The 14,330-nt window shown below is 49.9% G+C and overlaps 1 protein-coding gene across 1 annotated transcript in view; it reads left to right on the forward strand.

Moving 5' to 3' along the window:
• The window catches only part of IFT81 (intraflagellar transport 81), a 1,042,527-nt gene that overhangs the window by 325,514 nt on the left and 702,683 nt on the right, over positions 1-14,330 (forward strand). The window contains exon 10 of the mRNA XM_086943010.1: positions 4,270-4,365. Within this exon, the coding sequence (XP_086799136.1) occupies positions 4,270-4,365 (96 nt within the window). The remainder of the gene's footprint in view (positions 1-4,269; positions 4,366-14,330) is intronic.

Genomic DNA, 14,330 nt, shown 5'->3' on the forward strand with positions numbered 1-14,330 from the left:
AAATAAGAAGAACCCACTGCCAAAGAGGCAAGGCGGGGGAGGTGTATCGCACACAGGGGCGTAGGTAGCCAGCCCACAAATTGTCAATGGTTAGGTACAATATGTAAAAGAAAAAGCTCACCACCCCGTCCCGCCCCACCGCCCAGGGGTCTCAATATTATACCGCAGCCGTAGCCCACAAAGGGCTCAATGCGCGCTCTACGTCCTGTAAAATGGACCTCCGTAGGCTATAACTGGCCCGCTAAACTAACAAAATCCCTGCTAGACATGCATTCTATTTTAACAATCTGTCATGGTCGTTATACATTACACATATTCCTCTGCGCATCAACCTCAAAGGTACCTATTACTGTATGCAGCAGTAATGTGCCAATAGTCCTAATTGGACATCAGTTCCATGGCTCCCGCCAAATTGGAAAATCACCCCACCATAATATCACATTTTTTACTGTGTCTCTCTGTTACCATACATCAACCCACCATAACACAACAGTGTTGCAGATCTGCGGTCCATCTGCAGTGCAGCAACAGCCGGTGTCCTGAGTTGAATGGCAACTCACAGTGGTTCAGAAATGTGTAAGCATCACTACACTGGCTATTATCCAACTCAATCCTGCTCCTTCGGTCGAGTCGTCGTTGGCAGAGCGTGTTGGTCCTTGCGCCAGTCCTTCATGGCTTTCTGTAGTGCCTTAGGGTCAGTGAAAATAGTTGATCTCCCCTGTCGATTGATCCGAAGCTTAGCAGGGTAAAGAATGGCATAGTCGACCCCAAGTTCTCTCAGCTGTCGTTTCATAGGAACAAATTGTTGACGTGCCTCTTGCACCCTGGCCGTGAAGTCCGGAAACAGGGACAGCGTACTCCCCTCATACTGTAATGATTGTTTCTCCCTGGCTAGCTTCAGTGCTGTGTCACGATCCCGATAATTTAAAAGCTTGGCCACAATAGGACGCGGGGTGGCACCCAGCTTAGGCTTCGGGCCCAGCGTGCGGTTCGCACGTTCCACCACAAACATCCCAGAGAAGGCATCGTCCCCCAGCAGCTTCTTTAAGAGGTTCTCCACAAACAGCTCCATATTACCCGTTTGAGTATTCTCCAGAAGGCCCGTGAGGCGTTTATTACATCTACGGGACCTCGCTCCCAGGTCCTCGGCTTTATCCTGTAGAAGCTGGAGTACCTTTCCCAGCTGTTTGTGCTCTGTGTCTAGGGTTGTCTGCGCTTCTTCAACCTCGCCGATACCCCTTTCTGACATGTCCAGGCGGTCGGCATGCTTATCGAGCCGTTCAGCCATGCGGTCCATACGGTATGTGAGGGCGACCATTTTAGTCCCCAATGAGGCTATGCCGCCCTGCAAGATCTTTTCCATAGCCAGCAAGATGGTACGCAGGTCTGTTTTGGGCGTTTCCCCCCTCGCCGCAGTCTCGTGCTCGGGATCCTCCTCACAAACTGTGGCATCTTTGGGTTTAGGTTTCTTACTGGAGTCGAAAGACAACTTAGGCTGGGTGCGGTCCGGACGGCCCATATCCAAGTCTCTGTGTATACCACCTATAGCCAGGGAATCCCACAAATCCGATGACCAATCACGAAGGTAGAGGAGCGCTCGTCAGGGGAGTCAAGACTGTATCCCAATCAGCAATCGCCACCCTCATTGCTGCGCCAAACTACACCTGGATTCCGGGCCCCATCAGCAAAGGGACTCCACCCCCCCCCCCCCATTCCAGGCTCCAACGTGCTTTGTCCGACCCAGCATCCAGTTTCAATAGGGTGTCCGCACAGGCCCCGAGCACAGGACCGCCTGGAACGGCGGCCAGGCCAAGAGATCCAGTAACGGCCGCGCCGCACACTCCACCTCTCAAAATGGCGCCGTGTAGTTGATTCCGGCTCACAGGAAGAGACAGCAGTATCCCGCTCCCTCGCGTGTGGTTAGGGTCCAAGCCACCATGTAGCTGGGAAGGAGCAATCCGCACCAGCACTCGCAGTTAACGCGAGGCAAAAACAATCAGCACTCTCCGCCTGCACTGGCGCATCAATCGCTCCAGACTGCCGCGTCCTTGGGGGGGGGGGGGAAGAAATAGCGGCCCACGTCGCAGGAAGCCGTAATTCAGGCAGTCAGGGGTGTGGGCAGCCTCGGGCCAGGCCGTGTAGTCTTCAGGATCTGCCACAACACAACGCACCCTCCCAACAGTCACAGGGGGCCGGAGAGGGCCCGCAGTCCAGTCAGCTTGCTCTCCAGCATGTGTGCTTCGGCACAGTGTCCACAGCGGTGTTGCGGCGGTCCCCGCCTCATCTAGAGAACCAGGGGGGGAGGGGGTAAGAGTCTAAATTGTAGGGGTCCTCACCGTGGCCGCCAACGCCCCCCTGAAGCACACACACCCCACTCACCGCCGCCTCAGGCCTCCACACTGCACCTCCAAGGGCCTCAATGGGGGGGGGGGGCCACGATCTCCGCTGCAGGTGGCGCAGTAATTGAGACCGCGGCCTTGCAGGCCCGCCTCGCGTCTCCGTATGGGTCCCAGTACAGACCGCCAGGGGCGAGGGCGGCCACGGGGCAAGTCGTTCCACCCCCAAGGTCCCCCAGGGTGCGAGGCAGCCCCTCGCACCCCTCCAGCAGGCTCAAGTGACCAGAGTGGGCCCCAGTCCAGGAGCTCCGCACTCCGATGTGTGTGTGCCCCGGCGACGAGCCCCCAGAAGCGCCGCGTGGGTCCCTCTGGCAAAACCATGAGGCAGTGGGCGGGGGGGGGGGCGAAAGTCCCGGCGACCCCTTCGCGGTCACCGATGTGCCTCCTGAAGTCCGTACACCTTGCACACCACTACCTCAGGCCCCGGTAGGAGAGGCCACGATCTCCGCCGCAGCCGGTATGCAAATCGAGACCGCGGCTTTACAGGCCCCCCGCGGGTCTCCGTGTATGGCGCTCTAACTCCTTACAGCCGAGTTCAAATCCGGGCCAAGTCGTCGTATATCGGTGAGGAGCATGAGCATACACTCCGGTGCCGTATTTCAGCAAAATTATGTGACTGCTGGTCAGGATAATTTACAGGATCGTGTCCCTGGGCGGAGGAGCTCCGAACTTAGGCAGCCATCTCGGTTGCCGGCTAGCTCCGCCCCGGTCCTTCATGTACTTAGCGAGGAAGGTCGCCATTTTGGAATCGAGCTCGAGGGGTAAGAGCCACCTTCCCCTCCAACGTGGGGCACGGGCAATCCGCCCTCAGGCATCCCCGCGCCACTTTCTCCAGAGGCTTGCGGAGGCGTCCCGCCACGAACTTGGCCACCTTGTCCCAGGAACCCAGGCTGCTGACCGTGGATGAATAATTTCATCCGGATCAAGCATGCCCGAGGCATCCTGTGGCAAAGCAGCCAAAGAGCTAGCTGGACGCCAGGACCGCGAAGACCCTTCGTCGTCGTCAGAGTCAGTCGGGGAGCCCTCATCTTGCGACGGGGAAGGGTGTGCCGTGGACACAGGTGATTCCGGTGGCAGGAGAGGCGCAGAAGTGGGTGGCGCGGATTTAGCCAAGAACGCGTTCAAAAGCATACTTGTCCACCCCCTGCGCTCCCTCCACGCCACCGTCCCCACAAACCTTCTTGGGCGGCGGGGGTCCCTCAAGTGAGGCACTTATCTAGCTGCGCAGCAGCGAAGAAAGAGGAGGTTTTCACAAGATGGTGGAGCTTTTTAGGGGTTATGGACAGCGTGGAAGGACTCCGTTGTGTATCCCTAGGACTCTTGGGAAATGTTGTTTATGGGCTGGACTTTCTAGTTATGGATACAAATTACATTTTTTCTATCTGTTTATAACAAAAAGTCATTTTTACTGCTTTTCTGGCTGCTGTGTCTATTTGTTTTGAATTAAAACGAAAGGAAGAAAAGCATAATCGGAGCCTCCGGTCCTGACATAGAATTAAAAGATGAAGACTATAATAACTCGTAACCATTGCTTCTCAAGATAATTAACACATTTCTAAAGCCACGTTTTAAACAAATATGGGAAATCTAAAAATTGTAGTGCAGTATTAACATTATGCAATGTTGATCATAACAGAGGGTTTTGTTTCAATCTGACTAATCCTCAAGTTTTGTGAGCCAATGATTAATTGAGCTGTTTAATAGAAGGCATGTAATTCATCATTATTACCTTCTGTAGGCAAATTGTTGCCATATTTTTTGTGCATTTACCCGTTGCTGAAATCCAACATAAAAAATGACTGAGAAATCAAATGGATTAGACATGTAGAATAGTAGTCGATTCATTTTATCAGTGTTTCTCCTTTTATTCCAGATCCATGAAATTAATGCAAACATCAATCAGCTAATTGAAAAGAGGATGATGAGAAGTGATCCCATGGATGATAAACTGTCGCTCTTCCGGCAGCAGGTAGGACAGTGGAATATTAAACTGCTTTTCTGTGTGGAAATCAAATTAGAATATAATTTTAAATGTCAAACTAGTGTGATTCCCTTTCTTTAACATATCATAAAATATTCTACTACATCATGTATGCTCCAAAGCCAGCGTTTTGCAAATGGGCGAGGGGTGGAAGGAATTATTGATTTGCAGTAATGAAAATACACTTGTTACGCAGAGTACCAATTTTCTCTCCTGCTTTATAAATATTACCCTAACTCCTTGGGACACGCTTTTCAGCCTACAGTGTATTGCTGGCTTATTAAGTATGATAACATAGTCAAAATCGGTCACTGGCAGGAATGCGAGTGGCTACAAGGTAGTTGATTTCATATTATTATGCAGCCTCTGTTTTTGTAATGGTTTTATTATTTGAGGGATATTCGGATCATTCTTCCTATTGTTAAACTCAATTTAATATCTAGTCCAAATATAATCAAACGAGTATTCTCCGGGATTTGAAGATTTAAAGATTTGAAGGCTAGCAGACTAATGAGAGCAAATATTCTAACCTCAACACATAAAATATAGAGAAGAAATGAAGAGTCAGTCAGTCATTCAAACACTTTATTCGGTCAATATTGACCATAAAAGCAAATAAAAACATCAGCATTAAAGAACATAATGAAACAAAGATAGATTCCATTACGTATGTACAAGCATTTCATAGTGTATAGCACAGGCTGCAGGTTCAAAACACTGCTATGATGGTAAGGGCACTATACAAACCTGGGGACTCCTTCAGCGTTAATCGGATTAAAAAAATAACCAAGTATGGGTCCACAATGTTATAAGAAAAAATCCGAGCCACCCCCACAGCTATAAAATATTATTCATCAAAGTTCTTAAAAGGAGTATAAGATCCTTGAAATATACGAAAATCAAACCACACAAATTAACAAAAAGAAGAACAATTCATCATACTTGTTGCGGAGTAAGAATTCCGGAGACAAATTAATAAAATAAAACAAGATCCCAACCAATAAGACTAACTTTCGGTTCGGTATTAAAAATAATTTAAATTATCATATTTACATTTATAAAATCAGTTCATTTTATAATTTTAAAAATGTATGACTAGCCAGGTGGAAGTCTTTAATGCTAACTTTCTCCAAGGGCATACTTCCTCCTGTGATCTTTAACGCCTAGTGAATATAGCTAATCACTGAACAGCAAATAGATTGTGTGTCTAAACTCGGTAGAAGTTACAAGCTTTCTTTATCGGATAAAAGACCTTGGGATCGCAAGATGGAGTGCAGGAAATGTGATCTCTAGATACTATACAATTTGCAAAAAAGCATAAAATGGGTCGTTGATTGTTGTGAGATTGAGTCACACGGACAGCAAGACAAAGAAATCGAACAGGAATCCGTTAACGGGAGGCGAATAAAAAGTTCACTGTGCATAACCCCAGGCATGTAAGATAGATTGTGTATTCAGTGTGTGTGATCCACAATAAATATGGTTCCACCTGATCAGTAGTCGAGATTGGTGTGTACCGGAGGACAGTGTCCATAGCTAGATATCTTGCTATTCTGGCATCATTGTGGGACTTGTCAATAAGGTCTTTACTGACCCCTTGGTGTTCGTGTCAATACTGTGAGGTGAATTAAAAAGGTCAGGCTTGCCAAGATCCTGAATGGCTTGGTTATCATAGGCGAACGAGGGAATTGAAGCCATATTTTCTAGCCTAATGCAGTCATCCAGGACAGAGCAGGAGAAACCAGTCTCGGGTGAGGACCATCATGTTCGAGGCATGTGGGCTGCTGAATTCATATCTGTGCATAGATCGCCACCTAGTGTTGGGTCCGGATGATTGCACATTGTTGTCCTGGAAGAGTCTTCGAAGTATCACGAGATAGGTGGCTCCTCCCCTGGACTACAGTGCGCATGGGCATCGCCTCCATCCCCAGATTGTTTTTTTCCGCCATTGGGTTCGGATGTGTTTCGGTTCCCTCTGTCGGAACCGATAGTTGTTCAACTTCTACTCGAGACCAAAAGGTCTTTAGGCTGGGCGTCGGTATAGTCGCGTACGGGTTTCTTTCTGACTCTCAGCTCCGATCTCTTGCTGCCCTTCCACGTGCTTTCGGCGCGGTCGGGCCTATACTACACTCTTGCTATGGAGCGAACTCCGTTTAAGAAGTGCCCGTTGTGTCACTCTAAATATTCACACCTCGACGTGCACCCGGTGTGCAATACCTGCTTGTCGCCGGATCACCGCGAAGACACCTGCATGGCGTGTTCGAAATTCAGGAGCAAGAAGACTTTAAAGATTCGTCGAGCCAATAGGCTCCAGGCTAGGTTGTCGGCCACGGCGCCCCCGCCAGACGACATTTTCCAAGAATCTGTCGAGGGAGAAGACGACGTGCAAGGTTCGGACTCTAATCCCGCATCCGAGGGAGAGACCTACGACGCGGGTGAGGAGAACTTTGACGAAGTCACCGACGAGGTAGGGGACGACGATCAGGCTTTTGCCACGATGGGAGATAGCTCGGAGGAAGAGCATCCCCAACCTGACTCAGGGGTTGTTCCCCTTCATACGGCCCAGGTCGAGGGATCGCCTTCGGGCCTTACCCAAGATCTAACTATGAGTCCTACGTCCCCGCCTCCGGGCCCGGTCACGGACATTTATGAACTATCACTTACGTCGAGGAAAACGAAAGTGAAGCCAACTGGTCACGCATCCTCGGATGCGAAACCGAAAGTGAAAGTGGCGCTGGTGAAGAAGGTTCAGGAGGCGTCAACTTCCAAGAAAACCAAAATGGCCGACTTGAAGAGCCACGCCAAAATGGCCGACCCGAAGCCCTCGGGGTCGGCGCCGAAGGCGAAGTCCTCCGACGCGGCTGCGTCGGCGCCGAAAGGGGTCGCGGACCCGAAGACTGCTCCAAAGAAGCGTCAGGGCGACGACGCGCATAGGCATGGGGCGTCGGCCCCGAAGAAGGTGCCTGCCGGCGAACAGGCTCTCGACGATGAGGGGTCGCTCGAACCGGTCCAGCCCTCTCCGGCCTGGACAAAGAAGGTAGCGGAATCCTTGCAGCGGATTCGAAAGGCCAGTGTGGTTCCCGCTCAGGACACCAGTACGCCTAAGCTCACGCCTAAGCCTGCGAGGGAGCAAACGCCTATCCGTTTCACCCTACCGCCCAAGTCGGCGCCGAAGGCCTTCGTGCCGAAACAGGGCGGACCCTCGAAGGAGGCATTAACGCCGAAGGCTGCCTTGGCGGTGTCGAAGCTTCGTCTCCAGCCGCTTGCGGAAGAGGAACGTCGTGAGGTAATCATCGACGCCAACACCGGAAAACTGTCGCTCCTCAAACGGAAGATCACGACGGAGCCGGCGTTGGAACCCTTTAAGATCCCTCTCAAAAACAAAAGGGACTCCGAGGACTCTTCGGCTTTGGTGGAACCTGTGTCCCCACAAACCCTAGGACACTCGCCGACGCATTCCGCAGCAGCCGATGCGGACGAGGAAGGTGACGAGTACAACTATCCGGCGTACTCGGATCCGGAGGAGGAGCACGTACCGTGGTCCGCCGGAGGCGACACGGAGGACCCGCAGTCAGGTCAGGACACTCAACTTTTCGCGGCCAAGACGTCCCCGACTGAGGACTCGGCGGCCTTCAATGCTCTGATAGAGAGAGCTGCTGCTAACCACGACGTCGAGCTGCACTCGGACCCCGTGGATGTGGACTTCTTGTTCGACACCTTCTCGGTAGCCGTAAAGTCTGTCAAAACGCTACCGATGCTTAAGGGGGTGCTTAAACATGCAACGGAGGTTTTCAAGGAGCCCACCTGAGCGCGTGTGGTCAACCCTCGCATCGACAGGAAATATAAGGCAGCGCCCACGGATCCTACATATATCAAGGGACACTTGCCATTGGACTCCTTGGTTGTTTCCAACGCTCGGAAGAGGGCGGACTCCCAAACTACTGGTGACGCTCCTCCCCCAGACAAAGAGTCCAAGATCTTTGAGGCCTCAGGCAAGCGAATTGCTGCACAGGCAGCTAATATCTGGAGAATATCTAACACCCAAGCCTTACTTGCACGTTATGATAGGGCCCATTATGACACATTAGAGGCCATACTGCAACACTTGCCTGACCAATACAAGGAGGCAGGAGAGATGCTGATTCAGGAGGGTAAACTCATTACGAATGCATCCATCAAATGTGCACTGGATGTGGCAGACACAGCCTCCAGGGCTATCAATATCAGTGTGCTGCTTCGACGCCATGCCTGGCTTAGAATTTCGGGGTTCAAACCCGACATCCAAACTACGATCCTCAATCAAACAGTGAATCCTGACCACCTGTTTGGCCCTGAGGTGGATGCCACACTGGAGAAAATGAAAAAAGATACGGAAACTGCCAAGTCTATGGGGGCTTTACAAAGTCAGCAGTTTCGGAGTGGTTCCTTTCGCCGCTCAAACTCCAGAGGCACCTCAAGGGGACAGGCATCCCAGTCAACCCAATATTACAAGAGTAACACCCAAGCCTCGTATAACAACAAGGGTAGAGGTGGTTACAGAGGCAATAATGTCAAGGGCAGGGGACGTGGAAACAATAGCTCCAGGTCCACCACCACCAACAAACAGTGACGTCTTGTCACTGCCCCCCGACCATGCAACACCGGTCGGGGGGAGACTCCAGCAGTTCCTGCCGGCGTGGAAGTCCATCACCACGGACAGGTGGGTGAGGTCTATTATCCAGTACGGGTACTGTCTAGAGCTTACGTCCATTCCACCGGACATACCCCCAAGGAGCCGTCCTATGTCAGGCGAGCACTTGACCTTGTTGCAGCAAGAAGTTCTAGTCATGCTGCAAAAAGGGGCGATAGAGCTCGTTCCATTGCAAGAGCGGGGAACAGGGGTTTACTCCCTGTATTTTCTGATTCCCAAGAAGGACGGATCCCTCAGGCCGATCCTGGACCTCAGGCCCCTGAACTGGTACATCCTCTCGGAGCACTTCCATATGCTCACATTGCAGCAGGTGCTTCCCCTGCTTCAACAGGGGGACTTCCTGGCTACGCTGGATCTGAAAGATGCCTATTTTCATATCCCCCTGCATCCTTCCCACAGGAAGTATCTCAGATTCACGATCTTAGACCAGCATTACCAGTTCAAGGTTCTGCCGTTCGGGGTCACCACGGCACCGAGAGTGTTTACCAAGTGCCTAGCGACTGTGGCAGCGCATCTCCGTCGCCAGCACGTCCACGTCTTTCCCTACCTGGACGACTGGCTCATTCAAGCACGGTCAGAACAGCAGTGCGTCGACCACGTGTCACGCACCATTCATCTCCTGCACGATCTGGGATTCTCTCTGAACTACCCAAAGTCCCATCTCCAGCCCGCCCACGTGCGACAGTACCTGGGCGCGACAATCAACACTCTGGCAGCCACAGCGCAGCCAAATTCAGTGAGAATCGCCAGTATCCAGGCGCTGATCCAACGATTCAGACCCCAACACTCGCTTCCAGCGAAGGTGTTCATGCAGTTGATAGGCATGATGGCCTCCTGCATCTCCATTGTCCCGCACGCGAGACTACATATGCGTCCGCTTCAGGAGTGCCTTGCACGTCGGTGGACTCAGGCTCATGGGCAACTGACAGACCTAGTGTTGGTGAGCGGTCGGGCATACAACTCTCTGCATTGGTGGAATCCACACAACCTTTGCAAGGGCCGACCATTCCAAGAGCCTGTCCCACAGATTATCCTGACGACGGACGCCTCTCTCCAGGGATGGGGAGCGCATGTACTCCATTACACTGTGCAGGGACTATGGACACTACAGCAAAGGAAGATGCACATCAATGTGTTGGAACTGATGGCAATCTTCATGGCCTTGAAGGTGTTCAAAGTACATCTGTGCAACAAAGTCGTGTTGATCCGGACGGACAACATGACGGCCATGTACTACATTTAGAAGCAGGGAGGCACGCACTCTCCACAGCTGTCTCATCTGGCTCAGAGCATGTGGAAGTGGGCCATTCAGAGGAACATCTTCCTCATGGCAGAGCATCTCCCGGGCAAGGACAATCAGATGGCGGATCTGCTCAGCAGGCACAGCCATCAGATGCACGAGTGGGAGATACATCCATCAGTACTCCAACCGTACTTCCAAAAGTGGGGTCATCCAGAGATCGACCTGTTCGCCACAAAGGAGAACGCAAAATGCCAAAGCTTCGCCGCCAGATTCCCACACCCCCAATCACAGGGCAATGCGATGTGGATGAACTGGTCAGGCAGATTTGCGTACGCTTTCCCCCCAGCACCTCTGATACCGCTGGTGGCACGCAAGCTCAGGCAGCACTCGATGACTCTCATCCTGGTTGCTCCGACGTGGGCTCGCCAACCATGGTACACCACGTTTCTCGAACTGTCCGTGGTGCCGCATCAAAGGCTTCATCTCACTCCCAGCCTTCTGACGCAGAGCCATGGCGACATTCAGCACCCAGATCCGCAACAGCTCAACCTGGCGATCTGGCTCCTGAAGTCCTAGAGTTTGGCTACCTCAATCTTCCTCCCGATTGCATGAACATCATTCGGGAGGCAAGAAAGCCCACTACCAGAGCTTGTTATGCGGCTAAATGGAGGAGGTTTGTCATCTACTGTGCTAACCACAATATTGACCCGCTAGATGCTTCCATTCAAAACATCATTTGCTACCTTTTCCACCTGTATCAATGCAATCTGGCATACTCTTCCATCCGCATTCACCTGTCTGCTATGGCAGCATACCTCCAGAATAGGCAACACCTGTCACTCTTTAAGGTCCCTGCTATCAAGGCCTTTCTGGAAGGACTCAAAAGGGTCATTCCACCAAGGACCCCACCAGCTCCAGAATGGAACCTCAATGTGGTTCTCACGAGACTGATGGGTCCTCCCTTTGAGCCACTGCACTCTTGTGAGCTTCAGTTTCTGACTTGGAAGGTGGCGTTCATAGTGGCGATTACATCGCTACGGAGGGTTAGCGAGCTGCAGGCGCTCACCATCCAAGAACCTTTCTTCCAGGTACATGCTAACAGGGTGGTGCTCCGCACTAACCCTAAATTCCTACCCAAAGTGGTATCCCAATTCCACTTAAACCAGACAATTGAATTGCCGGTGTTTTTCCAAAACCCAGAGACGCTGGCGGAGCGCATGCTCCACACACTTGATGTTAAGAGGGCCTTGATGTATTATGTAGACAGGACAAAAGATTTTCGCAAAACCAAGCAGCTTTTTGTTGCTTTTGCCACACACCACAAGGGAAACGCTATATCCAAAGCAGGGATTGCTAGGTGGATAGTAAAGTGCATTCAGATTTGTTACGCTAAAGCTAAGCGCACCCTCACTATCCCACTGAGGGCCCACTCCACCAGGAAGTTGGGGGCCTCTATGGCTTTCCTAGGTAACATTCCCTTAGAAGATATCTGTAGAGCAGCCACATGGTCTACCACACATACTTTCACTAAGCACTACTGTGTAGACGTGCATTCCAAACAGCAGGCAGCTGTTGGTCAGGCTGTTCTAAAAACACTTTTTCAGACCGCTGCAGCTGGCACGGGCGGCCGCCGCTAATGGAGGGACTGCTATGTATTCAATGCACAGATATGAATTCAGCAGCCCACATGCCTCGAACTGCAAATGCTACTTACCAGTATGCATCTGTCCTTGGCATGTAGGGCTGCTGACATTCATATCGCCCACCCTCCTCCCCGGCGCCTGTAGCAGCTGCAGTATTCATTCATATATATACATATGCTCATAGCATGGTCATCACTCACATTCTTCACTCCATCTCTGCCAATGGCTAAAAACAATCTGGGGATGGAGGCGATGCCCATGCGCACTGTAGTCCAGGGGAGGAGCCACCTATCTCGTGATACTTCGAAGACTCTTCCAGGACAACAATGTGCAATCATCCGGACCCAACACTAGGTGGCGATCTATGCACAGATATGAATGTCAGCAGCCCTACATGCCAAGAACAGATGCATACTGGTAAGTAGCATTTGCATTTAGCAACAAGAGCAGGGTTGCTATCCTCACAAGGTCCTCCAACTAGGGGACACCCATTTCTATGTGTGCAATGTAACTTGCTGTGGCTTTGGGAATGGCTAGCAACTTACACAAAAATGTGTTTTCTAAAGATTGCATTTTATCGGGTTGACATAACCCCAGATTCCTGCACCGTATGTCCTGACTGAGAGACATTTAATTTTATACAGTGATATCAGTTCTTTAATTGGCTTATGGCCTAACTTCTTTGCAAATCCGAAAACTGCCCCACATGCCCCTACAAATTTTTGTGTAAGTAGGTTGTCCCATTTTAGGTTAGTATAAAATAGTATTCCTAAATAGTTTAAGCTAGGGACCTTGTCTATTGGGATCCCCCCTATTAAGAACATTGGCGTGCAGGTATTTTTAGGGCCACAGATCATTACATAAGATTTCGAATTATTTACATTTAGGTCAAGGTTACCCATAAAATCATTTAAGGAATGAAGCAAAATCTGAAGGCAATTTGCCGTACGTGTGATTGAAACCGCATAGTCAGTGTAAAGGAGGACAGGGACTGAAAGTCTCCAAAACTTGGGTAAATCTTTTCCTTTTTTGGCAAGCACTGAGTCAAGGGCATTATTGTAAAATAAAAATAAAAAAAGGGAGCTAAAATGTATCCCTGCCTTACCCCTAGGTTTAACTGGACAGGGTGGGTACAGTCTCCATTTTGAACATAATGAACTTTGTTAGTTGTATCCCAATGCAGCTGCTTAAGAAGGTCTATCAGGGAGACTTCGATTCCTGCCATCTGCATCTAGTCCCCAGAGCTTCTCCCTGTTCACCAAGTCAAAAGCACAAGAGAGGTCCATAAAAGCCATATATGTAAAGAACCTCTCCTGTCTTTTGACGCATTACCAAAAGTAAGCTACGGAATTGTTCCATTGTGTCCAGACCTGGCCGGAATCTCTCCTATCTTAAGACTATTTATAGTCTTATCTAGCTGTTCTAATGGATGCTATGTTGGGTGATGATGTATTAGTGGCCCGCTTTAGAATTTTTAGGGCAGCAGTACAGGCGGAATTAAACCATTTTGGCCTGGTGGGTCTTTGGATGATTTCTTTATGGTCAATATACATGATGCCGTATTATTTATCACCGCTGAACTATCCAACACTTTGCCTGGCTCAGCCTTTACAGACACACAACATATTACCTCCTTGTAATTTCCTACAATTAGATCAGTAAAGAAACGTTTTGAGTTACTGCTGTCCAACCTAATGTGGATTCCTTATTTGGATGGTGATGTAGGAGAGGCCTACTCCCAGGTTTATTTTTCAATGGGCAGGAAAATAAAAAGCCAACTGTCACAGGATTGGGACTACTAAAGTTGGCTATACGGGTTTTGGGATTTACAGGGTAGGCTGCAAGGGGATCGTAAAATAAAATGTATAGTGCTTCCTCTGTCCCTCCCAACGAAGGTTGGTGGATTGACTACACCCTCTCTTTGAAGATCAATTAAAAAACGTAAATTGTGTGTCACAATAATCCAGTTTAAAGCTTCACCAAATGGAATGTTTGAGAAATGGGTAATATTGTCTCCCGGTCGGTCTGTTACCCCACACAGACGTTCTTTGCTGAAGGGTAACCTGGCAATATTATAATCTTCTAACCAAATGAGGGATACATGAGGACTTTTACTTCGAGCAAAGTCTAGAATATAGCAGCCCAACTCTTGTATTAGGTTTAAAGGTTGTACGGTAAAAAAGTTGAAATAAAAATTGATTAAAACAATATTGGCAAACACAATTTTAAAATTAGGTAACATAGGGTGGACAACAGTTTCTCAACATTCATATTAATACAATGAAAGGAAACGGGGTGACGGGTACACAGAAAGATTGAAAACCGTCAATATAAAATACCATGTCAACGTTTTAAATAACTCGTAGCCATTCATTGT

Source organism: Lissotriton vulgaris, chromosome 11 (assembly GCF_964263255.1).
Source record: "Lissotriton vulgaris chromosome 11, aLisVul1.2, whole genome shotgun sequence".
NCBI classification, from domain to species: Eukaryota; Metazoa; Chordata; class Amphibia; order Caudata; family Salamandridae; genus Lissotriton; species Lissotriton vulgaris.